The sequence below is a fragment of the Heliconius melpomene genome, chromosome 20 (assembly GCF_056956725.1).
Source record: "Heliconius melpomene rosina isolate 202511_hmr_F chromosome 20, ASM5695672v1, whole genome shotgun sequence".
In the NCBI taxonomy this organism is placed as follows: domain Eukaryota; kingdom Metazoa; phylum Arthropoda; class Insecta; order Lepidoptera; family Nymphalidae; genus Heliconius; species Heliconius melpomene.
The window spans coordinates 13025348-13042664 of NC_140408.1; the positions used below are offsets into that span (position 1 = coordinate 13025348).

At 33.6% G+C, this 17317-nt stretch overlaps 1 protein-coding gene across 3 annotated transcripts in view; it reads left to right on the forward strand.

Annotated features, from left to right (window-relative positions):
• Positions 1–17317, forward strand: part of Syt7 (Synaptotagmin 7) — a 265710-nt gene that overhangs the window by 65242 nt on the left and 183151 nt on the right. For 2 of the 3 annotated variants that reach the window (XM_085205172.1, XM_085205173.1), the window contains exon 2: positions 4402–4550. In XM_085205172.1, the coding sequence (XP_085061298.1) occupies positions 4408–4550 (143 nt within the window). In that variant the 5' untranslated portion in view covers positions 4402–4407. Of the gene's footprint in view, positions 1–4401; positions 4551–9987; positions 10121–17317 lie in introns of those variants that run through there. The other variant, XM_085205175.1, reaches the window with a different exon arrangement.

Sequence of the window (17317 nt, forward strand, 5' to 3'; positions counted from 1 at the left end):
GAATGGTAAACAATGTGTCTAAACACTCTTACCTTCCCTGGTTTATGCGTGATATAAAAAGAAAAAGCAAAAACAGATTTTACAAACTAATCCAACAATGCATATAGCACGGTTCACGTTGAAAAACGTGCGACTTCGTTTTTGTTCATTAGTATCTGACGCCTCTCGCTCTGTCTCCGTTCCAATTTATTTGACTTTCTGCAATTTTCTTTCTAGCTAAGATATTATTAAGTGAATTCAATTAGTATATAATACTGGGTCAGTCATGGTGGTGGGTTCTAATCCCAATCGAAGAAATTAAATATTTATTATTTTTTACTTTGTCCTGTTTACGAAACGAAGTGCGGCGTTTATTTCTGCTGCTCAAAATGCCTCCACTTTATGGGGGAAAGTGGGCATCGTGGATGTCTTAATGGGATCCTACCCTGCAATGTGCGGAACACAGGGAGTATCTGCACCCTACTCTACGTAGGTCGATTTCTATTTTGAGGTGTTTTTTTTTCGGCTTCACGCTTCATCTCCAATAGCTTTTACCTGAGGCTTCGCTAACTTCGTCAAATAGAAATACTAGATATTTCGTTCTCCACCCTTCTCTCATATTCAAGGCATTGTGTTCATGCAGAGGAAATTATCGACGCCGCTGTATTAAAATAATGTAAATATAATCTTTTCCCCAAATCGGGATCAAACCCATAATTGCCGTCAGTCAGCCACCTCCCAACGATATAGTCAATAAATTATTTGTTCTATCGAAATCGAAAAGACCTTCGTTTATGTAACGGGTCAACCCAATAAAATTGACATACGACGTGCACGTATTATTCAGATAACTACAACTCTTGGACGTGTTGCCTGGGAGCCTCGGACTATTATGTTTCATTTTAAATGCTTTTTAATGTTTTAGTATTCCGTAGCCAAATGGTGGTGGATCCCTTATAGATTCATCATATATATCTGTTTGTCTGTCTATCAGTCTGTCTCTCTGCTTGTCACAGACAGTTTATTCCGAAACATTGACTCTACATTTAAAAGGCACAGCCTTACTATTTTTATATACAAGTAACTAAAATAATAACTGGGGAACGAAGTGTTTTATCACTAGAGTTTATTTTAAATTTACACAAAACGACACAAATTTAACACCTATTACAACGAGATACGGGCTATATTATTGTTATAAACATCTAAATACTATGGAATTTTGCCAAATTTCAGGCACCACTTAAATTTCCGCTACATTTCGTTGGAAAACCTTTGACCCCCTTTTTCTTGTATTTATATCTAAAAAAACAAATTTTCTTAACTTTCACGTTTTATCCCGCTTAACGGAATAGACAGAGGGATTCCAGAGATAAGACACTACGTCCTCGACTTTGCACCAGGTTCTGGAACATTATATACTGAGAGAAAAAAAAATACAAACCACTTTCTCAGATGGGGATTGAAAACACAACCATCAAGCTTACAGTAATATGCTGTCAACATAAAGTACCAAAGCTACGCTTTAAGTGTCAATAGGATCTCGAAAGCATTAATTTGCTTTAAATTTCACCTCGTGGTGATAATCTGTACGATAAATTTGGCTTAGTCTCGCGTATTTCGAGTTCATAAGGAATTTGCAATATGTATTAGACAATTCAATGGATTTGAATTCCATTTTTTTTCATTTTTCCTACTATAACAGAGGTACAGCTTATGTTGATTCAGCTATATCTCTTATATAGAGGACAAGTAGTGTTAAGAAACTACGTTCCCTACGCACCGCTCCATTTCCAAGACTATACGTGTTGAGTGGCGGAGTTTAACGCTTAGGCGTGGGAAAATATAAAAAATCGTATTGCAAAAAAAAGTCAAATATGCCACACGACTTCAAATATCTTTCCAAAACCAATGAAAACTGAAAAAAGACGCGAAAGAAAGTATTGCGTGTTGACTGGCGGAACTCAACGCTGCGTTTTGCCTAGACAATAGAGCGAAAAAATGAAAATATATATTTAAGTAAATATTTCATTTCCTCGTGTGGGTATCGAACCCACAACCAGTCTATTTTACAGTCCTTAATTAATATAATTTAACTTATATACACAGTTTCACATTTAAAGTTTAATAGAAATAAATCGTCAGGTCAGGATGTCAAAAAAATTAACATGATGAAATAATTATAACGTATGGGCTTCTTCGATAAATGGACTAACCCATACAAACTACCAAAAAAAACAATTTAAAAAATAATTTTAAAATATTTCAAATAGAAATTTAGTATTAAAATGCCTTTAAATTCAACTCACGTAAACAATAATCTGTGTGATAAATCCAGCTTAGTTTCGCGTATTCCGCCTTTGCTACTAACAGAGTAGAGCTGTTAGTAATGTAGCATAAATTTAATTTGAAAATTATAATATAAAGTGAGGCTAAAGTAATATAAAAACCGACTGGTTGTGGGTTCGATCCCCACTCGAGATGAAATATTTATTGAAATTTATATTTCCTTTTCTTCGCTCTGGTGTCGAGGCAATGCCTCCAGAAACCAGCGGAAAGTGGAGAACGAAATGTTTTAACACTAAGTTTCCTGTGCTTACTCTGCTGTGTGCGGGATACTGCGTGAGGCTGATTTGTAATATAAAGTAGATTGAGGCCGTCATAGCGCAGCAGCACAGTGTCTTACCGTTAACACGACAATTATGCTTTCGATTCCATCTCGGGGGAATTAATTATTTCCATTTCTTCCCTCTGGTAGCAAGAAAAAGACCGACGTTCAGTTTTGCTACTCAAACCGCAATATATCTAAATTGGGCGGTTCGTGGGAAACGGAGTGCCTTAACACTAAATTTTCCTGTGCCTACTTTTTATTTTTTTTCCGCCTGTACGGCAAAAATGAAAAAAATATCGTTATTAAAAAAAAAAGTACCTTAAAGAATCTCCATAGAAACAAATTGTTTTGTGAAATATATTCTGAGCTTATCTAAGCTTACGCCGCAATGCGTTAAAAGCGTGAAAATAGAAAAAAGATTATTTTTGTACTATTTCATTAATACATTATACACAATTTAAATATATTTCCATTAGAGGAGATATCATAGCGTAATGGAATATATATAAATTGAATATTTTTTTAGCTTCCCACATATACCTGGGTAGGCAGAGGGAGCTTAGTGACAAAACACTTCGTTGCCCACTTTCTGTACAATTTACGAAGCATTGTGTGAAGCGTCGCGAAACTTAACGCCGCATTTTGTCTATAAGAGTGGGGAAACTAAAATAATTTAATTATTTTAAGCAATTTACAGTATTTACATTTCAATTTCATAAACATCCAATACTTAGAAGCTAATATAAAATTTTAAAATAAAAAAAGCTCATATTTCTGTACACGCTGTATCGTGATGCACGTTATATTGCGGGTTGCAACTTTATTAATATAATATGAAATATATTGGCAGCGTGAGACTGTAAGCGCTACGTTGTGGGTTCGATTTCTAGGAGGAATGAAATATTTAATATTTTCATTTTCTCGCTCTAGTAATGAAGCGAAGCGAAGTTCAAGAAAGGACTCCACTTGGGAATTCGGCGGAAGTTAAGGAACGGAGTTTCCTAACTAGGTGCCTACCAAACTATGTGTGGACTACAGCGTAAAGCTAAAAAAAATAAAATCATATAATGTTTCGAACTGCATAATAAAAAATGGAGAACAGTGTCTTGTCACTAAGTTCTCCCTGCTTCTTTGAATATAAGAAAAAAAATATTAAAAAAGAGTTAAATTTATTAGGCAGAAGGAAATAGTGTTAAGGCTCTCCGTTCTACACCCACGGCCCAATTATAAAGACATTTCTGGATGAACATTTCTGGTGGAACTTAACTTCGCGCTGTGTCTAATTAATATTCCTCTATATAAATACGAAATACCGTTGAATTTGGTATGGCACTACTACTATAAAGGCAATGCGTTATTGCATTCCTAGTTCGTTCATTGCACGTTTCCTAGAATTTATAGTTGAAACTTACAGGAAATCCTTGTAGAAAGAAATTCTATAGAAATGTTCATAAATTTTCTCCATATATTTTATCTATAGTAGAAGTGTGGCTAATATTTGCTATTCTGTTTTATATGGATGAAATATTACTTTCCAGGTTAAACTTTGCCATTTTTTTAGTTTCACGCTTTATATCTAGCGTGATAGCCCGAGAGAATAGAGCCTCAAATGCAAGTGCAACTCTCCGCACACTTCTTTTGGTCACACACTCATCTACTATCGTCCACTTGTTTTTAAATAACCTCACGTGCTTCAATCCAATTTCAATATTGTGTGAACTGATAATCTCTTTTTCCAAGTCGGTTAAGAACTAGATATTGTTAAGTAATTCTCCGATTTTAGAAACTAATGATTTTAATATTATTTTCAGATCAAAATGAAGACTCGTGATGTGGTGTTAATATCTCTGCTAAGCCTTGGAGCTGCCGCGGCGTTGTTCGCCGTGGCTGCTTATTTATACATACGAAGAAAAAGGAGAAAGAGGGAAGACGACGAAGACGGTACTAGCTGTGCTATCAGGTATGTTTATTTATAGCATCTCCCATACACATAGACATAAAGCAGGTTAGGCAGTAAACCTACTTCTAAGACACTGCGATCTCTACTTTCCGTTTAACTTTCGAGACATTTGAGAGATGAGTAGTGGAACTCAACACCGTTTTTTGTCTGGTTACCATAGCGAGGAAAACGAAGATAAAATATTTCCATAGACTAAAAATGGAACCTAGAACGGTGAGTTCCCCATGCTGTGCATGCATATACATATATTTAAGGGATACAGCATGAAATTATAAAAAAAATGCAATTCACACAATGCTAATAGATGGTAGAGCGTATTAACTAAGCCTTGTTTACTAACTTTGTTTTATCTGTAGAGAATCTTTCGATTAACCCACGCTTGTTCTAACCTTAGGTTTAATTTCAAAACTTTACATCAGATATCATCGCCATGAATAGATAAAGGCCTTCATGACGCAGTAGGACAGGCGTCAGATTGTGAACGCGATGGTTGTGAGTTCGAATTATACTCGGGTTAATATTTCCGCTTTAATAAGACGAAGCACGGCGTTAAGGTGCGTGGCTAGGGATGCATTGTTTTGATTTCAGGTAATTGCTAAGTCCAATGAATATATCTTAAGATCAGTAATTTATTTTATCTTTCCATTCTTCTCTCATTTTTCTAAACTGACTTTAAAATAGCTTTAATTACTTTGCCTGGTAACCTTAGACATATTTAGTAGTAACAAAGCCTTTAGTACAATAAAGTCTTGAATACAAGATAACCTACATAAATAAATCTTTTTCAAGTCAATAAAGTAAAGGGAAAGGAAACAACGGTCCATCAATCGTTTGTACACTTTATTAGCCCTTGACACTTGCGAGTCAATGACTTACGAGTATATAAACTTTTGATAGGTTTTCTTACTATATAAAGTGAAACTAAAATGAATTTTCGGTAGTTTAAGAAAAAAATATTCTAAAGGATTTAAGTGGAGTACAGAAGTGTCCTAATGGGAACGGAGTGTCTTACCAATAGGTCCCCTCTACCTATACTTTAAAATTGTTTAAATATTTTTATCTTTTCCAATAAAATAATTGACCTAAACAAAACAAAAACAGTAACTTATAAATTTAAGCATACAAAGTAAATGTGGAAATAAAATGTTGTGCCTATTCACAAACTCGCTTTATCCTTGATGTAGATCTTCAGAATATCTCCCCGAGGACTCAAGGAATAATTAAGGCAAACAAAAGACAGCAGTAGCAGTAGGGCTTGTTTTTATAGATGTTTAAGAATTTGGGGCAGAAGTTCTAATATATTTTATCTTTTTGGATATCTTGGCAAAGTAAAACGGTGTATAATTATAAATGCGACGGCGCTCAGTTCGATTTCTGCTCGTGGGATTTTGTTTTCGATTGTTCCACTCTGGTAAGACAAAATGTAACGTTATGTAGGAGCAGCAGTTTAAGAGAAGAAACGTTTGACGGTAAATAAGACGGTTGCGAGTTCGATATCCACTTTGGGGAATGTAATATTTAATATATTTATTTCGTCGTTCTGCTAACGAGACGAAGCGCAACGTTGAGTTCTGCCACTCATCATGTAATGCCTTAAGAACTTGGCGGAATAGCAGTATATAAATATATTTAACATAAGATAATATCTTTCCTAGTGGAAAACATATAAATTGTCAACTAGAAAATAACACGAGGTATTCGCAAACAAACAGAATTGTAAAAATAGTGCCAATGTCGACTTGTAATAATGGAATTGGTTCCGTATTTTCGTATTTCTATTGTATATAAAATATAAGGATAGAATAGGGATAGGATAGATATAGAAAACAAGAAGGAGTTGCCATAGCTTGTCTGAAACACTAACAACTATTTATCGAACGCTTTTCGATGCAAAAATGAGACAAATACGTATTCCAATAATATCATAAATGCGTAATAATAAAAAAAATATTTAAAAATAATATAAGCAAAAAAGATTTATGCCAATAACAATCTTCATGCTTATTTATACAAGAGCATTAAATGAATTTAAAACTATAACTTAAGTCCTACTGAAATAATGATAATAATATCTAGAATTATAGTATAGTAATAACACGAGAAGATCCCTATATGTCGAGAATTTCCAAGTACTTTATTACATCGTAAAAGTGTTGTTCCTGAGACTCCGAATGGATTCCACAAACAACGTTTTATACAACTTTTGTTATCTACACAGTATAAAGATTTGATAGAAAGATTTATTGTTAATCGATTTTTTTTACTTTTACGCTTACGATTGGGTGAACTGAGAGAGATTAGTGCTGTATCATTTTGTTTTCTATTTTCTCTGTTTTTTTTTTATTTTGAGTTACAAGCGTATCCCGGATATAGCATTAAGGCAGGCAAGCAAGCTTAGCAATTATTAAGACACTCTCGCCAGTTATCGGCACTGCCAAGTGGCGGAAATTAACGCAGCGCATTGTCTTGTTACTAGAGCAAGGAAATGGATTAATTTTCCCTTTTGTTAGAATCTACATTTCTAATCCCACCCAAAATTCTTATAATTGTGGCTTTGGTTCCTATACAACGACGTGACGCAACTGTAGATATAATGATTATGAGTTCGATTCCCAAATATTTTTATGGCGTTGAGTTACGCTACTCAATGCGTAATGCGGCGAAACTTATGTGACACGACGGTAGGTGATGAACGGAGTGTTTTTGAACTAGGGTCCCATTAATTACTCTACTATATGTGTAATAATGCTTTACAAATAAAGACGTGATTTGCAGAAAAAAATTAAGAAAATAGAAAAATAGAGTAACACCCAGGAGTATTCCTATTTTATTCTATAAATTTACAAAACTTCTAAAACTTAGTATATTTTGCTTGTAGCCTCAACTAACCACGAAATAAGCTAGATCATAAACCAGAAGTTTCAAGTTAGGGACTTGAATTTTAAATTGTTTTGTAATTGATGCTTGAAAATTTAGTCGACTCAAGACTCATGGCTTAAGAATCGGACCCAAAAACCCAAAAGCCTCTTTTTTACTTAATAATGATAAAATATATTAAAAGCAAAAAATCTTATTTAGAAAAAGCTTTTATTTAAGGAGAATAGGCAGGCAGAGGCAGGGTAGGCAGAGGTAACCTAGTGTTAAGACACTCCGTTCCCCATTTTCTGCCGAATTCTGGAGGCATTGTGTGTTGAGAGGCAGAACTCAACGCCGCAAATTAAAACTTTAAAAATTTAAACTTAGCAGATTACACTTCTTATTATTAACTATCAACACTACACATATATAATATTATTTTATGAGTTCTCTCTACTTTCTACTAAAATAACAACCATTTTATTTCACCAACTAAAATTACATAAAATTCGACAGTCTAGTTGTACACGTTTCTTAACCTTTTAGAATGGTACGTGACATTGTTAGGAGGCACTTGTACTCTCATAAGAGAAAGGCTATATACACATATATATTAAAAATACTGTATTTGCTTCACTTTAATTATATTTAGAAATTTGTTATTTCTGAAATTATTCAAGTCTTGAGGTTGTCGTGGTCTGATGATGACAAAAGAACTGTAAACGCAACGGTTTTGGGATCGATTCCCATTTGGGAAAATTATTTATTTAATATTTTCCTTCTATCGCTCTAGTAACGAGGTAAAACGCGGCGTTAAGTTCCACCACTCAATATGCAATGCCTCCAGAATTCGGCGGATATTGGGGAACGAAAGTGTCTTAAATGGAATAGACTTTTTGTATTAATACTTAAGTTTATACTTAAACTTTTTTTTAAGGTCTTCATGGCATATTCAATCACTTACAAGGCAGTGTCTCGAAAATTGAGCGGAAAGGCAACGGAGTGTTTTAACACTAGGTCCCTCTGCCTTTCCTATTATATGCGATATATATAAACATTAAACATATTGTTTCACTGGACAAAATAATACATCTTAAATTATTATTTTGTTGGGATTAGAATCCGCTACCATTTCTATATAAAAATTAAATTTTTTAGTTAAAGTTCAAACTGTCAAGTATCATTCGGTACTAATTATATGCTTTCTATGGTAGAGCTGGAGAGACCCTAGACCTAAGCACTTTCAAGCGTCTGGTTTCTTTAGCTTCTAAGTTAAAGCTAGTTTTATTAAGAACTTATGTTTATATATAGTATAATATGTGAGTAGAGGCCAGTCGTGACAGACGGACATATGTGTGCGACTGTAATCGCGACGGGTTGTGGGTTCGATTCCCACTCGAAGAAATTAAATATTTAATATTTTCATTTCCTCGCTCTGGTATCGAGGTAAGGCGTGGCGTGGAGATCCGACACTCAATACGCAACGCCCCCTAAATTGGAGCGAAAGTGGGGAATGGAAGTGTCTTAATGGGAACGGAGTGAGTGTTTAAAGGAGCTTTCCTTATCTTGCTACGGTTAACACATACAAAATTCATAATAGGTATTTAAATATAAATGTAGTATTTCAAATATAATAAACAGTTTTCGTGCAAAGTAAAATCCACAGTCTGGTCGTATGATAAAGAAAACCACAGAATAATCCCGCTGGCATTGAAAATGGGATTGCACGTAAATCTCTTATAGTATACTAGTTTTTAATTACGGTTTTACTTGCGTGGTCAAATGGACATAACTATGAGATGAGAATGACTAAGAGTTTGCATAGTTGAATGCGCTAATCTCAGGAACTGGTGGTTCCAACTAGTGGTTGGAAAATATACCAACTCTCTATGAATACCCCTTGTTAAGATTTTCTTTTTATTTTTTTTTAGATTCAAGCGTTTATCTCATACGTAGCATGGTAGGTAGAAGGAACTCGGAAACCTAGTGTTAAAACACTCTGGAGGCATTACGTGTCGAGTGGCGGAATTCAATACCGCCTTTTCCCTCCTTAATAAAGCGAGGAAATAAAAATATCAAATATTAATTTTTTATGAGAAAAAATCCTGGTGCTGTTTTTTGTATAGGTGTTATATTTTCTAGGCAAAAAAACAATAATTTAAAGTTCAGCCAGAATTTTATATAAAGAAACTTGCAGTGTCTGTCTGTGACTTTAAATATAACTGTGCTTTTTCAAGTGCAAATAGTTACTTTACTATACTAAAAAGAACTTTCAAAATTAACTGAAAGTCCTATACATAGATCGGTCAAAAGTTACGCATTTGCTAAACAAGGCAATCGGGGAGCGAATTTGCTAACCTTAATAGAATAACATCTTTATAACAACACGCTTTAGTAAACTATACTTTAGTATAAAGCAATAAAGTTGAATTTAGCTTTTCGTAAATTAAGGGTTCTTTCAGCTACAGAGTTGATACAGCAAATTGAGTTTTAAGACTAGTTGGTAGAATTCATTTTTGCTGGGCCAAAAGTTTTGATATGAAACGCCAAAATCGGCAATACTCCAGTCTTTATACAAACCTGGTGGGTAAATGTTGTTCTCATATATTCTTGGGCAGTGTTTGTGTGTTCAAAGATGGTTTCTGTGACAAGTGTCGAGTAAATTGTGATAAGGAATATAGGACTGACTGACTGAACAGAATGAGTTTGAAAAGGTAAGTAATGTCAGTCAAAATATAGTACAAGAATTAGATAAAGTTCAGCCAGATCTGGCCGTGAACTTCGCGGAGATGCGCTATGATTTTGAACGGTATATATGCATATCTTTAAATCCTTTTATATATGATATAGAAATATGTATGTTATTTATTTTTTTTCCCCTAGCTTGCACCATCCCATTGTTGGGCAAAGGCCTCTCTCCACTTCTTCCATTCTGGTAATTTATTTTCTTTCTTTCATTTATTCTGGTTTATTATTTCATTTAGTAAAAAAATATAATAATATCTATATTATAAAATATCATTATAAAATATTTTTTTATATACTTACACTATATTTGTATATAAAGATTTATTATTCAAAACTTTTAACATTTCTAGGTTTACGAGTCTTTATTTAAGTTAAATATAATCTATGAAAACTCTAATATTATGAAGTGGAAAACTTTTGCTTGGTTAAACTAAAATTGAAAAAATATTTTTGAATCCATTTTGAATCATAGACGCTATATCGCACAAGCTATAAAGGCTATATATACTGTTCCTATGGGCAGAAGTACTTCGGACAATTAGAATGGTGTGTGGCGTACATAACTGTTAGTTGTTTTAATTTATATAATTTTATAATAATAATTTTAGACAAAATTAAACGTTACAAGCATATTTTGAACATCACATAATTTACCACCAGTTCACTAAAGTTAATGCCCCAGACCTGAGAAGAATCGTATAAAACTTGAACTGCGAAAACTTTACGAACTGCTATAAAATATAATGTCCTCAAACTATAAATGTATATATAGGAGAAATAATAAAGTTTAATAAATATCCATTATCTATAATCTATTATTATATTAAAATAATTTGTTTTAGCTTCACACTGTATCACGCATATAGCAGGATAGGCAGAGGGAACCTGGGAACCTAGTGTTACTTATTAAGACACTTCTATTCCCCAGTATTCTGGACACGTTGTGTGTTCTTTTACCGGAACACGAGAATGAATTATATTCATAATATTCATTGAATATAAGTAATTATTCTTATACCTCGATCGGGAAGCAAACCCAAAACCGTCGTATTTTTCCACTCTAAGTATAACAAATAATTCCATAAAGGCTTAAAATCACAAGATTGATGGACTCGAAAAATAAAATTATACGCATCGTTCGCTCCAAATGCGCGATTTATTATGAAAGGTCCTGAAATGAAGTAGAAAATGATTGAAAGCTTAAAAAGTATTACGGATTTGATATAATTTTTTGAAGAAAGTCTAATAATATTGCTTTAGTTGTAACGCAGGGGCGTATTGAGAGGAGAGAAACGCAGTGTCTTAACACTACGTTATCTCTACCAACCGGTGTACAGCTTGAAGCTAATAAGATATATTACAGTATAGTAATCTATGGTACTACAGATTTCCACTAAATCACGGCTATCGACTCCATAAAGATCGCAATCTGACCCTGAACTTGGAACATTCGCCAAGAAACTCAATGCTATAGGTACTCGATGTATATCAAAATTGGGTCACATTGGATACAGATTGTATCAATTCTATTGATTTTATTGTTTTGATAAGATATACTCCGATTGTAGAGGTAGGTTTGTATTAAAGTTAGGGAAACGTCCATGCTTTATATTTACATATTTTAAAAATTATTTATTTTATTAAATATTTATGTTCTGCCGCTTAACACGCAATGTTTCCAGAATTGGGTAGAAAGTGGGGAACGGAGTTTCTTAACACTAGGTTCCCTCTGCCTACCTTGCTGTGTGCGGGATACAGCGTAAAGCTGATTTATTTTTTATTTCATTATAATACAAATGGGTTAAATTCAGTTTCTAAGATTTTACTACATAGTTATAAAGTTCCAAGTCAACCTAATAAGAACGTGTTACAATATTGAATCTAATATTTCTTTAAACCTTTGAATTTCAAGTCCATTTAAGCTGTGATTTCTCTAAAGTATATACTCGTACTTTCAAACAAAAACTTTAGAGCTCAATGTTTTAATGCGGGTATTGTCATTGAAGTGGAAACTTCTGGAATATAAAATGGGCACGGGACCTTCAGAAGGGTTAAAAAATATTATAAATTTTTGTGACATTCAAAAATATTTTGCAATATGTGAGAAACTAGAGTGTAGTAGCTAGAGAGCACATAATGCCAAACTACGGTGTCTGGACGCCTGTTTCGTCTCGTCCATTGTAATCAACTTCCTCATAAGTGCCCTTCGTAGGTCTTCATATTTTAAATACGTTATTGAAGGTAAATTGAGATCATCACCTACCTCTTACTTTTGTTTCATAAATATTTTAACTATTCTGTCGTCATTTATTCACTCAACGTAAATATAATCATTCCCCCAAATGAGACTTGAACCCACAAACAAACAGACGTTGTTAAATTGCGCTCTCATACATATCAGCTATACATACGTAGTTTATGTTCATCTTCTTTCATGCATATTTAGCTTTTGAACTGAAGTTCCACTTGACCGATTCGTCTCTAACGATCGCTGGTGTATAAATAAACAAGGTGGTAGTAAATACGAATGAATAGAGTTACTTGGTAAACCATTAGATGATTAATGATTATGTATTCGGTAGTAGGAAGGTAGTTGAAATATTATGTATGTTTTTCAGAATTTTTGTTTTAAATAATTTATACTTACAAAATTAACTTGAAAATTGAGCTAAGGTTCAGCTTAATTCTTTGAAACTACGCGCCCCCAGCCACCCCCCCTAAAGGGGAATCGAAGCCGCAACAGAGGTGCTAGCAGTTTCACGCTAGTCGCTTGAGTGGCCCGAGTCTTGTTAGCGCTAACGCTACGAATAGAAAATATAATTTATTTCCCCGACTTGGGATCGAACCTACAACCGTCACGTTATACTCAGACCCTGTGCCACCGTGACGTGACATACATTTTCAGTAAAGCCATATCCACGTTCTGTTCACCATAATCAATGGAATGGCCCATAATAAAAGACTATTAGGGAATGACGTATGCCATAAAGGCACGTTAGTTATTACACTGTAAGTGCTATAGTTGTAGCGTGTGTAATTTACCTTTGGCATATATTTTCTTTTTAAATTGTAACTACTGTAGAGTAGACTTGGTTGAGTAACCGACTTTGAATTGGTTGTCAGTTCAAATTTAATTTAGGGGTAGAAATTATATTCATTCATATAACTGAAATTTGATGAATTGAAAAAAAAAAACCTTTTTTAAGATAATATATCTATTGACAACATATCAAAATACAAATAAACAATTTTAAAATTTTTAACTGTCTGCCTTTTTGTTTGTCCGTGTTAATTTCTGAAATCGATTATTAACAAGGAAGCTATGGAGCTGTAATATGAAGGTTCATAATTGGTATATACATATATATTATATAGAAAATATTAAAATATCACACAATTGAAACCACTACCATCTCGTAAGCTTAAATATATATTTTTTTACTACTCAAATAATATTCATATAAAACATTTTATATGTTTAATTTCATAATCGTATTGTCGTCCCAAGAAATTCAGGTTTGAAATCAATAGAGAAATTGCTTTACAAAATTCAATTTTATTTATAACGAAACAGAGATCATTTTATTTATACACGCTATATCTTACAAAATACTTTATTACGTCCTGACAGCCACTTTGTCACAGCTTAATGTGTTAAGTTATATTAAAAGTTTCGTTCAGAGGTGAAAGGTATTATCTTTTTTATGAACTACCCGCAATGGTGAGCTTTCAAGTTTTTGGCAATTCTAGGTCTTTTATTTCAATTTCCAATTTTTGCCTAATTTGAGACATTTTGTGTTGAATGGTGGAATTTAATGTCGCGTTTTGTCTGTTTTTTTTTATTGAAAGCGTGGGCCGAGGTTAATTAATGTTAAAACTTTCGGTTCTAAACCTTCTGCCCAATTTCCAACAAATTGCACGTTGACTGGCGTAAACGCTGCCCTTTTTCTTTTTTTATCAGAGCAAGGAAATTAAAATAATTCATTTACCCGAGTGGGAATCGAACCAGTGGACTGACAATCATTTGCCAGCAGCGCATAGAAGTAATCATAATATCTTATAGTTATTAATTGTATAAAAATAGCAATTTCATGATTTTTTCTAAATAGCATGGTAAGCATAGGAAACCTAATGTTGAGTGGTGGAACTTAAACCCGCCCTTCATCTGTGAGAGCGGGAAAATGAACATATTAAGTCTTTGTATATGTTCTTTTAGAACCTCCGAATTTCTTTTTTCCTTTAAAAATCTTTCTGGAATAGCACTATAAAGAGTGGTTTATAGTATTTCAAGCAAAAGATCGAACTAGGGTTACGACCACTCATAAATATTTATAGTGAAGATATTTTTTTATCAAAACAAGTTACAGTATAGATAAAACTCCTTAAGGAGATTATATTATACCTTGGAGATATCCCAGAATTGTGTAGGATTTTTATGCTGTAGTAAACTGTTTACTATTTTTCTATTAAAAATAATATTTGAATTAAAAAAAAATAATAAATTAAAACAAAAATACCTCTTTGTATTGCATATAGGTGGATAAGGAGATAAAACTCTATATTGAGACACCAGACACCTACACCCCTCTCCATGCTCCGACGAAAACTTTTTTTTCCTGAATGGAAATCGAACCCAAAACAACTTTTACAATCAGATACTGTGCCCTGCACCGCTGTAGTCTCAAATCCTTGTAATTAAACGAGTTATCAAAATTATACAAACTTCAAGCTGTCTGTACCAACTTTCGTTTATGTTAGTTCTAAACTAGAATCAAATGTTTCATAGGTCTCCAAAACACGAGGGAAATATTTTAACCGGTCTACTTTTTAACGACAGTTAGGTAAATGTTAACCAATTTAAATTAAATAACGATAGGTTCACGCTGTATCCCGCATTTAGTAGGATAGGAAGAGAGTGTTAGAGCACTCCATTTGCCGCCTTCCGCCCGAATTCAAAACGTGTTTGTGTTGAGTGGTGAAATATAGCACCACACTAATTAGTGATCTATTAGGCTGTTTAAAAATTTTGAAAAATATGATACTTTAGTGAAGGCGCAAAGATTTGGGGTTATATGGGTTCGATTTCTCCTCGAGGAATGAACATTTTTCATTTTCGTACTCTGGTATCATAACAAAAGAATCGTAACAAAAGTAATAGAAATTTGTTGGATTCCGCCATTAAACATGCGGTGGCTCAAAAAATTAGGCGGAAAGTAAAGAATGGAGGGTCTGACAGGATGTTCTCTCCTTAGTCTAGCCTGCGAGGCCTTTGAACCTACTATCTATCTTTCATATCCTACATTATAGTCTATATAGCTCATCCAAAAGAAAATTAAAAGAAAGCACTTAGCAACTTTGTCAGCATTTATCAAATGTATAGATCTTTAGCATCTGTTGGTCAAACGATATTAGCTTGTTATAGATATAAGATCTACTTTAACTAATAGGACCCTTTTGACACTTAAGATCATGAAAAAGATTACATTTTATTTTCCATTAGTTGCCGTCCGTGAATTTCTATACTACTTCTTTAAAAAAAAATTCTTTTTATATAATTTTTCTTCTAAGATTCATGTTCTTTTACTGCCTTTGCTTTACACTGTATCTGTAGGTAAAGTATAGAGAACCTAGTGTTAAGACACTCCATTGAGTAGCGGAACTCAACGGCATATTTAGAATTTTTATCAGTTTTATGTTTTTTACCATCATCATTATCATCTTGGAAATCATCTACCAGATGGATTCCAAGATCTAAAAGGAGAATTGGCAGACCAAAACGGAGATAGCGGGACGAGCTGGACCATTATAGGCCTGACTAGTGCTCAATAGCGCTAAATAGACCGTAATGGAAGAAGTGGAGAGAGGCCTTTGCCCAACAATGGGATGATGTAGGCTAGGGGGAAAAAAAATGTTTTTTACCGCAAGATTCCGCCCTCCATTTTACATCCGAATTCGAGATATTGCTTCTTAAATTGCAGTATTTAACGCCGTTTTCACATTACATAATTAAAATGATTATATAAAGTGGAAATCAACTCACGACCAATCGCATTTACAGACACTGGTCCACGGCGCCATAATGGTCTCATGAACTGGAACATTTAGTTTGACACCCAATTATGTATGCAAATTCTGATTTGTATGAAACATACATACATAATGAACGAGTATGTTTCAGTAGATGTAATTAAATAATTATAATACTTTTATGTCATAAAGGATATTCATATTCATTATATACATATATGTATATATCAAGTCTATTTACATATTGTAGTTTATGCTGTATGCTGCATAGAGTAGGGTAGACAGAGGGAACCCAGTGATAAGATACTGTGTTGAGTGGTAGTGTATTGAAAATGATACGGAAAGTAAGGGATTACTTTTTGTCTAATTTTCAATACATTGCATGTTGAGTGGTGGAACTCAACTTTGTCTTGTTACCACAGAGAGTAAATGAAAATAAATAACTAACCACTCTCCACACAATGCCTCCAGAATTCGGCAGAAAATGGGGAACAGATTGTTTTAACACAAGGTTCCCTCGGCCTGCCCTGCTGTGTAAATAAATAGTTAACTTCCCGAATGTCTTGATTTTGGATAGAAAACTGAGAACAGAGTGTCTTTATAGCAAGTAGATAAAATGTGCTATTTTTTTAAATTCGTTGCCACCTAAATCTTATTTATTTTGCAATGTGATTCATTAAGATAATTTATAGGAGTTGTCGGTCCTCGCTTCCATCAGCTTCACTGAGTAACTGATATATTTTAATGGTTCTTTCTGCGTTATAAAAAAATGGCTTCTGAATTTTGATATTATTGTTTTTTTTAACCGACTTCTGTAAGAAAAGGAGGTTATCAATTCGACTGTATTTTTTTTATTCTTTTTTTTATGTTTGTTACCTCATAACTTTTAACTGGGTGAACCGATTTTGATATTTTTTTTTATTTAAAAGGTATAGCTTCCCGAATGGTCCCATTTTTTTTGGTCCATGTCTGACAATGGTATCCATGAGAAAATCACATAAGTCTTACATTTGCATTATGCATGTGCGTGACTAATAGCCGAATAACTCAATGTTGAGCTAACCGATTTTGATGATTTTTTTATTTGAAAGGATATACTTCAAGGATAATTTGGTGAAAGTTTGGTTAGGTTTCGA